This window comes from Chelonoidis abingdonii, chromosome 3, assembly GCF_003597395.2.
Source record: "Chelonoidis abingdonii isolate Lonesome George chromosome 3, CheloAbing_2.0, whole genome shotgun sequence".
Classification (NCBI taxonomy): Eukaryota; Metazoa; Chordata; order Testudines; family Testudinidae; genus Chelonoidis; species Chelonoidis abingdonii.
The window spans coordinates 23,171,145-23,187,909 of NC_133771.1; the positions used below are offsets into that span (position 1 = coordinate 23,171,145).

General features: G+C 38.4%; 1 protein-coding gene across 2 annotated transcripts in view; it reads left to right on the plus strand.

The window, feature by feature from the left end:
- The window catches only part of WDR35 (WD repeat domain 35), an 84,999-nt gene extending 68,632 nt beyond the window's left edge, over positions 1 to 16,367 (plus strand). For both annotated transcript variants that reach the window (XM_032774146.2, XM_032774145.2), the window contains 9 exons: positions 5,044 to 5,247; positions 6,601 to 6,747; positions 7,467 to 7,599; positions 8,259 to 8,369; positions 9,375 to 9,539; positions 11,000 to 11,140; positions 11,619 to 11,775; positions 12,450 to 12,690; positions 13,020 to 16,367. In XM_032774146.2, coding sequence (XP_032630037.1) covers positions 5,044 to 5,247; positions 6,601 to 6,747; positions 7,467 to 7,599; positions 8,259 to 8,369; positions 9,375 to 9,539; positions 11,000 to 11,140; positions 11,619 to 11,775; positions 12,450 to 12,690; positions 13,020 to 13,170 — 1,450 coding nt within the window. In that variant the 3' untranslated portion in view covers positions 13,171 to 16,367. The remainder of the gene's footprint in view (positions 1 to 5,043; positions 5,248 to 6,600; positions 6,748 to 7,466; positions 7,600 to 8,258; positions 8,370 to 9,374; positions 9,540 to 10,999; positions 11,141 to 11,618; positions 11,776 to 12,449; positions 12,691 to 13,019) is intronic.
- The last annotated feature ends 398 nt before the right edge of the window (positions 16,368 to 16,765 follow it).

Consider the following 16,765-nt stretch of genomic DNA (forward strand, 5'->3'; position numbering starts at 1 on the left):
CAGCTGTCTATGCTGCTTGACTGGCTGGCTACCTTTATAGGACCCCTAAACAGAGAAGCCCCACACCCTAATCAGGGCTCAGCTTCTCTCCCAGCACACTGCCCCCACGAGCCTCCACACATATAACTACAAAATACAATACACAAAATAAAAAACCTTCTCCTCCAACAGAACTCCCACTGAAACTCCCCTGTTTACAGCTCTGTTTGCTGGCTCCTGTGCCACTGCACTCCATGCCGCTGCCTGACCAGCTGGCTATCTTTATAGGACCCCCTTCTAACAGTTCAAAGGAGAATTTGGGTCCATTAAACTACTTGCTGAATCAGACTTGCTGTAAAAGATGAAGTTTTATGAAACACTCTTTACCGTGGACTTATGTGTGTGCGTGGTTTTTCTTTTCAAAGTCTGTATATTCATAAATAGGATTGATAGCTGAAACTTTTAAACTATAATTATCCACATTTTTGCTAAAGTTCTATCTTACTGAAGTAGCTAAGCTATTTTTGGCAAGTACCCACTATTTATTTCAGTAGAAAAGGGACTCTCCATGCCCCAATAAGTTTCATAAAGTAGGCCCATAAAGCATGAGCCAAATCCTCCTGATCTTACTTGAGCAAAAACTGCTATTGACTTCAATGGGAATTTTGAATATGCAAATAAATGCAGGATCTGGCCACGTGTTTATATAGAACAGATTTACAATTTGAAACTATAAATGCTGGATATAGAGCAAATACATTATAGATAAAGGTAGGATAATGCACTTACTGCTGCAGCTTGAGAAATGAGAAGGGTGTATAGCAGATCCATTTCACTTGCCAGGTAACCCTTCTGTGTTGGTTGTCACAAGATCTAGGGACTAGCACAAGACTTGAATTGATGCTATTCTCTTTCATTTGATGCAGCAAATATTGGGTTGATGTAGATCAGTGGTGCTCAACCAGGGGTCCGGGACCCACTGGGGCTCCTCCAAGAAGGGCTGGAATTAGACTTTTGGGGCCACAGAATAGAAAGACAAAGCCTCACCACATGGGACTGAAGCCTGGGGCCCGAAGCCCTACCACTCAAGGCTGAAGCTGAAGTTGAGCATGTTAACTTGAAAGGGCCTCCTGTGGCATGGGGCCCCAGGCACTTGCCCTGCTTTCTACCCACTAACGCTGGTCCTGGCTTTTCTATGAAGAAAAACAGTAGTAGTGGCACAAGGGGGCTGTGGAGTTTTTATAGCATATGTGCGGGGGAGGGGGGAGGGAAAGTCAGAAAGAAAAAGGTGAGAATCCCTGGTGTAGATCATGCTTGATGTATCTGTTGTGGGTGTCCAGTGACTGGAGCAGTAGTAGTCCTGTTTTTGCCAACTAACCTTGGAGCACTATGCAATTAGTGCTCTGGTTGTACTGACTCATTCAATATGTTGAGGATCTAAGCCCTACTTAGTTTTGTTTTTGTAATACATTTTAGAGCTCATTCAAATGCCAAATTGACAAGGGGGTAGAAATCCTTTATCTATCTTCAGAACGGCATGGGCAGTGGCAGTGACAGTCTCCCCACACTGCCCTGTCACTGTACCTCAATGCTAACCTGCAGCTACGGTCCATAGGGATGGAGAGGGATAATTTACTGTCCACGGTGCATTTACTTCTGGGCCGACAGGGTGAGACCAGGGGCACAAGAACAGGGGTGGCCAGGGGCCCTGGCCCCATCACTTTTTCCAGCCATAAGGGCAAGCGACGGGGGGAGGTGGCAGAGAGGAGCAAGCGGGGTCTGGGTCTTGGGGGGGAAAAGGCAAAGGAAGGATGAGGGCCTCAGGGGAAAGGGGTGGTGTGAGGGTAGGAGTTCGGGGGAAGGGATGGTGCAGGGAACAGGGCCACAGTTCAAGCACTGGTGGCCCCCCCGCACACACTTTTAGGGAGCTTCCATCACCCCTGGCTGAGACTGCCATCAAGGCTATCTACTGTAATTTGTGTTGGAGAGACATGTCAATATGAATCTGAATAGAGATCATCAGTGCATTTCACATAGGCCACTGAAGAATAGATCTGGGTGAATAATGGAATATTTGGTTCGCTGCCAATTTCAAACAATCCAGAGGGAAAAACTATTTTGGGTTGAACTGAAAATGACATTTATGTAATGTTTTCAGGCAAACTGAAAGGTAAAAAAAACCCCAGTGTCATAGATTCATAGATTCCAAAGCCAGAAGGGACGATTGTGATCATGTAGTCTGACCTCTTGTATAAAACAGGCCAGAGAACTATTCTTAGAGCATGTCTTTTAGAAAAACACCCAATCTTGATTTAAAAATTATCAGTGATGGCAAATCCAGCACAATCCTTGGTAAATTGTTCCAGTGATTAATTTACTCTCTCAGTTAAAAAATTACACCTTTTCTTTCCAATCTGAACTTGTTTAGCTTCAGCTTCCAAATGTCAAATCAAAATGTCGTGCATCTGTAAGTCAAATGCCTTACAAAAGACTAACTATATTACGTCAACACTGTTATCTTTATCAACCAAACCTGTAATCTCATCAAAAAAAAAAAATCAGTTAGTTTGACAGAAATTATTTTCCATAAATACACATTGATTGGCATTAATTATTCTCCTTTTAATTATTTATTAATCGAGTCCCATATCAGCTGTTCCATTATCTTGCCTGCAATTGATGTCAGACTGACAGTCCTATAATTACCCAAGTCATCCTATTTATCCTTTTTAAATATTGGCACAACATTAGATTTCTTCCAGTCTTCTGGAACTTCCCCAGTGTTCCAAGATTTATTGAAAATCAATATTAAAAAATGGTCCAGCCTCTCAGACAGCTCTTTTAAAACTCTTAGATGCAAGTTGTCTGTACCTGCTGATTTTAAAAATGTCTAACTTTAGTAGCCGCTGTGTAATATCCTCCTAATATACTAGTAGAATTGAAAGTGCGTTGTTGTCTATCATCTGTTTTCTCCCCAAATGCAGAACAAATATTGATTGAAAGCCTCTACCTTTTTTGTATTTTTATTGATAATTCTACCATTTTCCATCTAGTAATGAACTAATACTATTGTCAGGATTCTTTTTGTTCCTACTATACTAAAAAAACGCTCCTTTTTATTGACCTTAACTCCGCTGGTCTATATTGTCCTTGGGTCCCTTTGCTTCCCTTATCAATTTTCTATGAGTCCTAGTGTCTGTCAAAACTAACTGAAACATTTTGACATTATCAAAATGAAAAGTTTTGAGTCCAAACATTTTGGTAATATGGAAATGAATTTTTGTGTGTCATTTTGAACCCAAAAATTTCATTTAGATTTTCAGGTGTTTTGACAAAAAGAAAGGATTTACAAAAATAAGCGGAGAGGATGATGATGTCTGCCTTATAGGCATTAAGCCAGTGGTTAGATCACTCATCAGAGGTATGGGAGACCTAGGTTCAAATCCCCCTTCAGCCTGATGTTAAGGAGGAACTTGAACTTGGGTCTCCCACCTCTCAGGTGAATGTGCTAACTACCAGATTGTAGAGTCATTCTCACTTTCTTTCCCTGGCCTAGTGATTGTTCCTTGTCATATGAATGACTACGAATTGCCACTGTGAATGACAGTATAATGTAGGAGACTCAAGTGCAGGTCCCTGCTCCAATGGAGTAGGGACCTGAACTTGGGTTTCAACATTATCAAAACAGTTTGACTTTTGTCATTCACTGAACTCAGCACAAAGTAGTGAATAGTTTTGGTCAACCTGAAACTGCGTTTTTTTGGTTAATAAACTATTTGTATGAAAAATTTCACGTAGCTCTACTGAAGAGTCGTAAAACACAATGACATTCAATTCCTGACGCCCTACCAACCTGGAGTAGTCTTGACCAGATGAACTAGAAGTGGAAGCCTTTACAATCCTTTGAATTATTTGTACCATTAATTCTGATGAATGCATGCTTGTGTTAATATATATGCAGTAGAACTGGACACTCCACTGGATGTTAGAATCATAGACTCATAGAAGATTCGGGTTGGAAGAAACCTCAGGCAGTCATGTAGTCCAACCCCCTGCTCAAAGCAGGACGAATCCCCAACTAAATCATCCCAACCAGGTCTTTGTCAAGTCAGGCCTTAAAAACCTCTCAGGAAGGAGATTCCACCACCTCCCTAGGTAACCCAGTCCAGTGCTTCACCACCCTCCTAGTGAAATAGTGTTTCCTAATATCCAACCTAGACCTCCCACACTGCAGCTTGAGACCATTGTTCTTTGTTCTGTCATCTGTCACCACTGAGAACAGCCTAACTCCATTCTCTTTGGAACCCCCCTTCAGTTAGTTGAAGGCTGCTATCAAATCCTCTCTCACTCTTCTCTTCTGCAGACTAAATAACCCCAGTTCCCTCAGCCTCTTCTTGTAAGTCATGTGCCCCAGCCCCCTAGTCATTTTCGTTGCCCTCCACTGGACTCTTTCCAATTTGTCCACATCCTTTCTGTAGTGGAGGGCTCAAAACTGGATGCAATACTCCAGATGTGGCCTCACCTGTGCTGAATAGAGAGGAATAATCCCTTCCCTCAATCTGCTGGCATTGCTCCTACTAATGCAGCCCAATATGCCATTAGCCTTCTTGGCAACAAGGGCACGCTGTTGATCATATCCAGATTCTCATCCACTGTAATCCCCAGGTCCTTTTCTGCAGAACTGCCACTTAGCCAGTCGGTCCCCAGCCTGTAGCAGTGCATGGGATTCTTCCATCCTAAATGCAGGTGGCATACACCCACATTGAGATTAGTGGTGCTAGAAGCGGGTGCTGAATTAGCCCCAATTTAGGTGTCTTTTTTTTAAGTTGACTAGTTAATTAATTCCTAATATGACTTCCTAGTTTGGCTGCTTTTCTAGCTATAACTCCTGTTTTTTGCCTGTGACACATAAGTCTAGTCTCCTGTGGGTTGTATACTTTGAACTCAGTTTGGTTGTTTTGTGTGCAGGTGGTGCTGGTGGCATGTGATATAAGGCCGTCAGATTCAATCTGGTGGTCCCTTCTTTCCTTAAACTCTGTGACTCTATCTGTGTGTATCATACAGGCGTCTCCTGGCTGAAGCCGCTCTTCAGAAGCTAGACCTACAAACTGCTGAACAAGCATTTGTGCGCTGCAAAGACTATCAAGGCATTAAATTTGTGAAGTGCCTAGGCAATCTGCAGAGCGAGTCAATGAAGCAAGCTGAAGTGGCAGCTTACTTTGGCCGGTTTGAGGAAGCTGAAAGAATGTATTTGGATATGGACAGAAGGTAATTGCATACAGTAACCTCAGCAACAACTAAAGAAAAAATAGATAAAATAAATGCTTGCACTAAACAAAGGAGGAATGTTTAAGCAGTGAGAGCTTTTTCAAATCCTGAAAAAGAGAAGAAGGTTAGATAGAGAAAACTGCTCTACTGGTAGATGATAAATCCCTTTATTATTTAGGTTAACGTATTCCAAACAGGCTTACTTCCACTCTTCTCTCATTGATCTATATAGCAATCCATATCAGATTTCAATCTTCATAGACTTTTCAGTGTTAGTCTATAGATATTTTAGTTAAGATTCCAAAATATAAAGAAACAGTTTAAACTTAGTTAGCCAGTTCACTAGTTGCTGTTAGTTAGCTAAATCCTACTTTCTTTGAATTACACATACATGTTGCTGGGTTTTTAAATTAGCAGTAATCACATGGGAGCACACCATGGATGATATTTGGACAGCTCAATGAACATTTCTGCTCAAGGGTTATAGTTTGCTTTTGTTTTTGACTGACAATTTTTTAGGATTCAAAGGAATGAGGTAGAAAATAATATTGCAAGTATTATAAACCAGGAGCACACTCTGAACTGGAATACTGTGTTTAGTTCTGGTCACTCCATATCAAGAAGATGTTGAAATAGGAGTCCAGAGATGGAGGACAAATGAGTGGAAGCATGAAAGTCTTCAATATGTAGACTGGGACTTCAAGCTTAGATAAAAAGGGACATGAAAGAGGTATCTAAAATAACAAATAGTATAAGGTATGTCAGTCAGAAGCTTCCATTAGCTTTTCTCATACTAGAAGAACAAGGAGACATCCAATAAAACTGAAAGGGAACAAATTTAAAGCTGATAAAGAAAATAACTTTTTACACAGTACATTCTGTGTCAGTGATGCAGAATGCCTCCCAGAGCTCTTTGGTTGCACAGTATGTGACACCCCTTTAAGGGATACAGTGTATACCCTTTCTCATGACTGTACAGAGCATTTCAGTAGCAGCCAATACATAGAGGGCTGGAATTCTGGGTAGTCCGTTATTCCCTTCTCCACTACTGTGAAAGCTGCATAAAGACCACCACAATCTAGATCAAATAAGTGCTTTTTTTTCTTTCAAATAGTCTTTTGAAAATTATTTTTAAACATATATTCTATTTATTTAACTGTCTGAGACATGATAACTAATCAGGGTAGTTTTCCTTTAAGTTTTATGCCACTAAGTCTCCAGGCCATAAGTCTTTTATGTTTCCTTTCTGTTCACCTGCAGGGGTAGTATTTCTGAATACTTTTGTCAAGAATTTCTGCAACTATTTTATTTTCCTTTTTTTTATTATCATGAAATATTTTCCGATATTTATAGAGATCTTGCTATTGGTCTACGGATAAAACTGGGAGACTGGTTTCGAGTATTGCAGCTATTGAAAACAGGCTCAGGCGATGCAGATGACACTCTTCTTGAACAAGCACATAATGCTATTGGAGACTATTTTGCAGACAGACAAAAATGGTATGTGTTATAGCAGGAAACAATGAAGTGGTGGTAGCTGTCTCATAATTCAGACTCTCCTCGTAAAGCTCGATGCAGAGAATGGAGGGCATATCTGGGAGCTGGAGTGCAGAGTTTGTGAATTTCAGAGTTAAGGTTCACCTTAAACCCAAACTCCTCACAGTGTATAACTGCATGCTTAAGGCCACCAAAACTACGTTAACTCTGCCCCTGTAAAGGAATCAGCTCCCACAGAATTTAAAGGCCACACTTTTGGGTGCCCAACTTTAGATGCATAGGGCCTGATTTTTCAGAAATATTGAGCACTTGCATCTCCCATTGACTTCAGCTGGAGTGAATATCAGACTATGGGCTACTAAACTGAGACACCCAAACACAGCCAACTTCTGAAAGTTTATGCATAAATGATTTGTCCATTCATTGTAGATGGAGTAATAAACACCAGGTTTTCTGACTTTCCACCTCTGCTCTCTAGCCACTGGATCCTGTTACTGCTGTGACATAATGAAATTCTGAAGCTAAATTTCTTGTGCATCCTGTAATAGCTGTATTTCTGTTTGTTTATATAATGCCATAAAACATAGCCAACTGGTGAAAATAGTCATTTCTGATTTACAAATCGGTACTTAGTAAATAAGTTATTTCTTAGTGTTTAGTCAGATAGCACTATATTAACATTTAAGTTTGTTTGTCTTAGTAGGCTATTTTTTCATCCTTAGGATAAATGCTGTACAATATTATATACAAGGAAGAAACCAGGAACGTTTAGCTGAATGTTACTACATGCTAGAAGACTATCAAGGACTAGAGAATCTGGCTAATTCACTTCCAGAAAATAACAAGTTACTTCCTGTAAGTATAAGAAAATTATTATGATTATTTTGGTTTTCACCATGTGAGCTTGTCTGCACAGACTTTTTTGCCCAAATTTCTCATAGTTGCTACCACTGGTTCACTCCCCTGGCAATAGCAACAGAGGAAATGTTAGTGAAAAATGAAGATCGGGATTATCCTGATCCTAAAAGAGGGAAAGACCCTATCAGTATGAACTGAAGTGATCCAGTGAGTAACAGCTAATTAAAAATTAGTTTAATTTGTATATTATTCCAGAGTACATGGTAAAGGCAAATCATGTTACCTGAATGTCCTTTTAGCTTATTACACTGTTTTGGACAAACATATCCATAACCTCCTTTGTTTCCCAACTCTATTCTGTTCTGCTAAATTTTCTAGTATATGCACTAATCCTAGAAGGAAGAACCCTGCTGCACATAATTAAAAGATGATTTTCTGCCTTGAACTACTTTTAATTGAAAACCAATGTAGATCTGAGAAACAGGGTGTGAGAGCAGAATATATTACTTTAGATTACTGCAGTGTGTTTTCTCTCTTTATAATCTGTAAACGGCATCAGTAATAAAAATTCAGACGTTTGTAATAGTATTACAGTTACTGAAGGACTGTCCTGAAGATCTCAAAAGAAATGGTAACAAGATTGTGATGTCTTCCAGGACATAGCTCATATGTTTGTCAGAGTGGGGATGTGTGAACAAGCTGTGACTGCCTTTCTGAAATGTAATCGACCAAAGGATGCAGTAGATACCTGTGTACATCTCAACCAGGTGAGAAATTTGTCAGCTGGCAGAAGGTGGTCTTGGAATGAAAAAAAGAATTAACAATGGGATTTTTACCTCTTGATCCCCAGTGAGATTTCATTTCATATAGGTCATCTGATGGCTATTCAGTACCCTTCAAAACTTCATGCTTTAACTGTTAGGTTATGAGACCTTTGTGAGAGGCAGATCATACTAAATGCTGGTCTACACTGGAAAGTTAGGTTAACCTAACTATGTTGCTCAGGGATGTAAGTTAAGCTGACCTAAGCCCCAGTGTAGACAGTGCTAGGTCCATGGAAGAATTCCTCCATCAGCCCAGCTACTGCCTTGTGGAGAGAGGGATTTACTATAGCAATGAAGAACCTCTTCTGTCGCTGTTGTAAGTGTCTATGCTACAGCGGCACAGCTGCATTACCTGTTTACCAATTAGGATCATCATTAGCTATCTCAGGAGAAAGGCCAGGGACTGAATAGACAAGGAGAACCAGATCCACAAAGGGACTTTAGCATGACTTAACTTTTACGTCCTCAGAAAATCACAAGAACAACATTGCAAACCACAAAGCCTAAGTTAGTGTATAGGCTCCCTATTCAAAACATGGGGAGAAACAGAAGTTATGATTTTAATAAGCAAAGGATATAGCAAGCAATATTTTTTTATTATCAGAATTAGCACTGACTGTAGGAAGCCTCTGAAAAAGGCTCAATGTGTATCCATCAGGAGTACCGCTGTTTTTGCGGATGGTATTTGTAGGCATCTATTTTCCTGTGTAAAACATGATAGGATATTTTTGATTATAAGGAAAATAGTCATTCCAAATGGCTACAAAAATGAACACAAGGTTGTTGATGGCGTAAATATTTGTAGTTGTATTGTATTTACCTGTTCCTTTGACTTTACTGTAGTAATGTTCTAAAATGATGTTTTAGCTCATATACATGAAAAGTGTGCTCTTAGAGTGTATTTGAAAACATATGAAATTGAATAATTGTGACTATTCTTATTTCCAGTGGAATAAAGCTGTTGAGTTGGCTAAAAATCACAATATGAAAGAGATTGGATCCTTGCTAGCTAGATATGCGTCTCATTTACTGGAAAAGAATAAAATCCTTGATGCCATAGAACTCTATCGTAAAGCCAACTATTTTTTTGATGCTGCTAAACTCATGTTCAAGGTATTATGGTTTTTTATTTTATGTAATATGGGCCAGTCAGAAATAACATTATATTTAGCAAGCATCAGTTGCTTTTGTGTAGTGTTTAAATTTTCCAGTGTGAGCCATTTGTTTCCTGGAAATGGTTATCATCATATGGAAGCCACGATAACTACAGAACTATCACATTAACAAATAATCCCAGCTAGATTTTTTTTTTCTTCACTTCCTGTCAAAAACTGTTGCTCTGTGCTGGTAAGCTTCAGAGGTGGTGCAATGATCCCTGTGTATAGTTTGAATCCGTTTGTATCCAAGTTGAAGTTTATAAAGTGCTTTTGACAATTTTTTGTTGACAGGCACTATATAAATATAATTGTTAAAGCAAATGTTTACAAATATATTATTTCTAAAACTGTTTCTCTTTTCATGGCAAAAACTCTAGTCCTCACTGATAGCTATCAATTTGTCAAATTTGACTTTTAAAAATCCCAGCCACTTTTAGTTGCATGAATGCAAAAAAAGTCTACAAAACATATTTGTTATAAAAGGCAGATATATTTTTAGTTTTGTTTTTTTCCTTCCAGCAAGGTAATAGAAAAATGTCTATATTATTTTTTTATCAAACTTTATAAATTTACCTCTTGACTTAGAACAAATATGAGAAATTTCAATTCAAAATGTAATTTTTTTTAGAAAGTTCTAAGTACATTAGTTTAGGAATGTTTAATAGAATTACCTCTTCAACCGTAGCCAAGCATATCCACTGCAGTGATGAGTTCAATACAGGATCAAGCTAAAGGACTAGCTAGACTAAAGGGAGTGAGCTCTCATTCGCTCAGAAATAATAGCAAAGAGAATTCAGGAATGACTGACCAAATAAATGTTTTCTTTCAAGTTTGTTCCCCTTCAAAGGAGTATAACAATAATACACATTCTTGTCATGTTTAGAAACATTTTTGTCTTAACCTGTTCATACAGTTCCATTTTTTTTTTTAGGCGCCAATTGTACAAGTTGTTTCACCCCCTGCATAGAGTACCACTGACTTCAGGGGTCCTTCTGCATGGAGATAGTCACAGGGTCAGGTCTTTAACTTATACCGGAATTGTTTCTGAAAGGAGTCTGTTATTATAGAGAGTTCAGGTTACCATGTTGGGGAAGATTCTCAGCTGGTGTATATAGGTGTAGTCTGATGGACTTCAATAAAGCGACACTGATTTACACCAGCTGAGGACTGGCTTTATACACCTGTTAGCCAGACTTAGAATATATAAATTCTGCACTTAAAACCTTGAGAATGATATTCAGATATATCTGTTTGTTTGTAAATTAAATTCTAATGTTCAAGTAAAAAATGGACTTTTGACATAGCTTCCTATGTTTCACAAAGATCTTTAAGATAATTTTAGCATATAGTTGTAAAAAAAAAGAAATAGAATTTTCATTTTTAGAGACAATTTTCCACATTCTTTATTTCTTTAAGATTGCAGATGAAGAAGCAAAGAAAAGGACTAAACCTTTACGAGTCAAAAAGCTTTATGTATTGTCAGCTTTACTTGTAGAACAGTACCATGAACAAGTGAAAAATGCACAGAGGGGAAAAGTTAAAGGAAAGAGTTCAGAGGTAAAGTGTCTCAAATGCTTTCTATGGTGGTGTAGCCATGTCAATCCCAGGATATTAGAGACACAAGGTGGGAGAGAGATCTTTTTTTGGACCAACTTCTGTTGGTGAAAGAGAGAAGCTTTTGAGCTTACACAGAGCTCTTCTTCAGGTGACTTGAAGCAACTGGAGTAAATAAACTGAGTTTTGTAACTCTGTCACTGAAACATTATTTCAAGCACAAATTCTGGGCCAGTTTTTCAGACATGTACACAACACTGTAATTTACACAGATACAAATGATTTTGCATGGCTGAAAATTTGTACCATGTACTATACAGTATAAATAGTGAAATTCATTTTAGGACTATATATATATATATATATACATTTTCCTAAGTTAACATAGAAAATAGGTATAGTGACTAGGAAAATCTTTTTCCCTCTTCCTGTTGAGTGTTTTAAACAGAAATGTTTACCTGTGATATTCCTTTGTTTTTAGGCTACTTCAGCTTTAGCTGGTTTGCTAGAGGAAGATGTTCTTTCTTCAGCTAATCGCCTCACAGATAATGCCTGGCGAGGAGCTGAGGCTTATCATTTTTTTATACTTGCACAAAGACAGCTCTATGAAGGTTATGTAGACACAGCAATGAAAACAGGTAGGATTTATTACAGTACAGATGGCATGAAAACGGAAATCAGTCTAAGCCACACAAACCTGTAAAACAAATTAATTCCATTTACATTTGTCATGTTTGTTCCATCCATTACCTGATCCACATAATGTAGAACATGAGAAATATAATTAACAGTGTTGGAACAATCGTCAGTAGGTGCTAAGTTAGTTGTCAGTTTGAGCATTGGGTAGTTCTACAGAATAACTACCAATTTTACTAAAATGTCTAGGGGTTGGTTACCGGAAGATGTCTGACGTTTAACTTGTCACTATCTGACAAGGTTTGATAACCCCCATAGGGTTGTTATTGACCACACATTTATATGCATTGAATGATACTTCCATGAAGCTCACATCAGAGCTGTGGAGCTGCAAGGGAGTCGATGGATGTTAGTTGGGTATGCTGTGCCTTCTACCTTCTCTCTGTATTGAAGGGCCTAATTCATATACTTAATTTTCAATTCACAATTAAATACAAATTTTCTTCTTTAAAAATAGGGAGGACTATCTGTGCTCTCTACTATTTTCATTGGCTTTATTTTGTTTGTTTTATTTCATCAGGTAATTGATATTAAGAAGACAATGTACTAATACAATTAAGTTGTATTCGCGTTCAAGGGGACATGTGGTAACTTTCTCATTCTTTTCATCTGTTAGCCCTTCACCTGCGAGATTATGAAGATATTATCCCTGCAGTTGAGATCTATTGCCTTTTGGCTCTCTGTGCGTGTGCCAATAGAGCATTTGGTACTTGTTCAAAAGCCTTTGTTAAACTGGAATCCTTAGAAACCCTTAGCTCTGAACAGAGACAGCAATATGAAGATCTTGCATTGGAGATATTCACTAAACACTGTCCTAAACATACCAAAAAATCTGATCTGGATGGTCTTCTGGAGGGGTAGGCTGACTACATTTTGGTTTTGTTATTATGATAACAGAAGTTTTCATCCTTTCATTTGATATTGGAAGTGGCTGGCTCTAAGTGCTGATGCTAGACTAATGCATGTATTGTGTCAGATAAGGAAGATTATCATACCTAGCCCTATTAATAGTGTACACTAACATATGATTTAATTATGCCTCCCTACTAATAAAATGATGCAGACCTAAGTAGAGAAAAACTAAATTTGTTACAGATGGCCAAAGAAAGTTTTGCAGATCACTAAGATACTCAAACAGGTTTCATCTAAAGCAACGTGTTGTTTTTTTTTCTCTTTTGTTTTTTAGTGGAGAAGGGAAACTTCCAATCTGTGTTGCAACAGGAAGATCTATCACAGAATATCAGTTCTGGATGTGCAATGTGTGCAAGCACTGTGTGCAGGCCCAAGAAATAAGCAATTACAACTTCTGTCCTTTGTGCCATAGTTCCGTGACCTAGTAAAAGAAAAAGAATTGTCAGTGTGTCCTTGTGTATCTACCATTACAAACATAAAAGACTTCAAGATTTCAAAGTGGGTTATGAAATGTAATACAGGCACTACACTGTTACAAGATGCTACTAAGATTATTAGAGGAAAATCTTTTTTAGAAAGAAACTAGAATGACAGGAGTCTCGAAGAAGATGTAATTGTGAACCCTCTTTTATAAAAATGGGTTAACAGGGTTTTTTTCTAAGTGTAAACAGGGCCTAAGATTAAAAACCAACAAAAATGAATGCATGTTTATCTCTCTCTGTGTTTCCTTTGAGACACTCTAGGGGCTTGTCTACTCAGGGAAGTTAGTTGGCAGTAAGCTAGGGTATAAATTTAAAATACAGTAGCTACTCTGCACTAACTCCCCATGTGGATATTGTTATTGAGCACTGAGAGTGCCCATGGTGTTACTGGAAGATTTTGATTCAATTATATTAAGCCAACAGTGTTGCTCAGAATCACTACTTTTAATTTGAAACCCTTTATTTCCAATGTATCTATTCCGGTACTACCGGTTGGGCTGCGCTCTAAGGGATTTTCCAGGGAAAGCCACAGTTAGCCAATTTTCCCTTGAAGGACACAGATACAGCCCTCCAATTAAGAACAGGCAACAAGCAATAAATTATTTGAAAACAAAAATAATATTTATTTAGAAGTGATTAGTTACAGTAAAAGTACAGATAGAGGTAATACAATTATAATATAAACCTGAAGCAGCGTAGCAAATAAAGACAGCACTACAATTACAGTTTCAATTGACTGTCACATATAATGTAACAATATAATCACACACTTAATACTCTATATCATATAACAAACATATACCAGTATCAATTAACATTAAATACTTAAAAACTAAACATGCAACCAGTGCTGATCATTAGGTGAGTAGGGAGATCTCACTCAGACCACAGGCATCCAGCTTAATTTACACTTTAAACCCACATGCTCTAGGATGCTCAAATAAAAGACAATAAAACGTACAAAAGCCTTCTTAAAAATCCCTGTGAATCCTCTTAGAAAAGTCCTTCTGCTCTGTCTGAGGCTAGGGTATGGTGCCTAGGGAGCGTGGTCTGGTAGCAGGCTGTGAGCTGCTGCCTCCTCCTCCTGAGGTAAAGAGTCTCCTCAGGCAGGAGAGACAGAAGCCTGTTGGTCACGGCTGCTGTGGAGATCTCCTGCTGGCTGGTGGCAGAAATGGCCATTGCCAGGGGCAAACCTGGAATCCTGAGTGGGCTGCTGCTGTTGGTGCTTTAACTTTCTGCCTTTCAAGCAGCCTCTTTCTTGCCCGGTTTTTCTGATGCTGCAGCCACTGTCCTGTAAGCGCTTTTCTTCCTTGGAGGTGTTTGGCAGAGCTCCGCTCTCTTGTTGGTCCTGGTCCCCTACAGAGTTGTAATCGGCTGGCTGCTGCCTTTATATATGTTTCAGCTCATTAGCTATTACTTTATTATCATAATTCAGCCAATCAGCTTTCATGGATTTGCATATGCTAATATAGGGCATGTGTATAAACATGTGAAACTCAAGCTCAGCCAGCTTCCATATATTAGCATAGGTTAATTACTAATTAGCATGTGGTAATTATTCACATGTACAGAAAGCTCTTCCCCTGTCCCATAGACTTCTGTGGGCTCAGTGCATCCCTATGGGGGTTTTCAGATGACCTTTGGATGAACCCTATCTACTTTCTGTGGGCTGCAGTGTATTCCTATGGGGTTTTGCTTAGTCATTCCCCATAGGAAGTGATGTAATACCTTCCCTTGATTGCATCATCCCTATTCATTACCATGCGCTCCCATGCCTGCCTTTGGGATTTCCCACTACATTACAAACCCGATGGCCACCATTACTTTATTTTCGAATTTAAATTATTCTTAATTTTTATTTAATTAAAGCTTTATTTTTAAAACTAATTACTGTTCTAAGCATGTCAAAGGGTCCTGACACTATCCCCATTCATTTTATGTTCAATTAAGGAATTTTATTATTTTTCTGAGTTTAAATCCCTTCTGAGGCTTTTCTGCAGATTTTCCCATTTAGCGCTTGGTAAGGCATTTCGGGCAACTGAGGCAAAATCTCTTGTCACAATGGGGTGTTTAAGCTTAATGCACTTTAAAATGTATTAAGCTAAAGTGCACAAAGGCACTTTTAGTGTACAGTAGGTTTGTCTACATGTGGAGTTAGTGCAGAACAATTAATGCATTGTAACACCTTAGCTTGCGGTTCATTAACTGCTCCATGTAGACAAGCCTTTCGTTATGGGAGCTTCCTTCTTCATTTTTGTAACATACATTCAGTAGAAAAAATATTGGTTTTTCTAAAATGCACGGATGGACTCTTAGAGTAAAGAATTTACAGATGGGACCAATGTTAAAGTAGCACCCTTTATAACCTTGATATCATTCTTTTATACATTTTCCTAGAACTCTTTTTTTTATTACAATGAAAATATTCTAATCTTCTTATAGTTAGGACCAAATATTTATGCTGCAGTCTTTTTCTAAACACATATTTACAAGTACAGTACCGACAAAGGAACTGTAAGAGGTGACCTGCCAAGAAACTAGGGTTTATAATCTGAATTCTTGGGCTCTCTCTCTGATCTGTTAACTGTTTGTTTCACTTTTATGTAACCAAGCTGAATCACACAAGGTTAGCAATAACAGAAACCAGCTGACAGCTCTTAGTGAACTATATGATACGAATTAGCAGCCTCAATCAACTGGTAGGCAGATAATGTGTCCATATCACACTGTCATAGTTGTCATCCTTGCTTGGCAGTATGAATGGTCACTGAAGGGATATGGTGACTGAATTAGTCTGTCATCCTTCCTACTGTGTAGAATTGAGCTCCACTGCTGGCAGAGTGTGGTGAAGCTTGCAGCTGTTCATGTTCCGCAAATAGACAGAGCACTTCAGTTTTCAGTCTCCTCAGTCTGGTATCTTTCACAAGCACTAAATTCACCTTAAGGAGGATTATATGTTTAAGGAAAGATTGTCAGGGGTCTTGTTTTCTCTTAGTTTGTCTTTCTGGTTGGAAAAAATTACCTTTGTAATATCCAGAAGTTAAATCTTTTGTTCTTTTGAGTAGTTTGTCCCTTCTGTATAGAAAAAGTTTATATGTGAAAAATATACCATTAAATAAAATCTGATTTTTCTACACTGACACTTGGATGAGCTCTCATTTCTTTGGTTTTCCAGCTATAGATACTGAATTACACTGTTAAAGAAACAAATTAAATCAGAGTTATATAAGGCCATATCATTCTGTGCCAGCATTAAGATACAACAAAAATGACACAAAAAGTAGCATCAAAGTGGACAAATTTACAAATGCTTTTTTTTTTTTTTTTTGGTTTGTTTCTCTCGAAGGTCTGTCAAAATGAGCTGTCCTACAGATCTTCCCAAATATACATGTAGCACCTCTGAAATGCTGTCCCCTCTGAGGAGAGCAGCAGCCAGCCAGCACTCAGCTCAATAGTGGGAAGGAAAAGGAAATTTTGGCCAGTGATGGTGGGGAAGTTGTACTATTTGTGCCCCTGGATCTTTGCTCAAAGGTGTTTT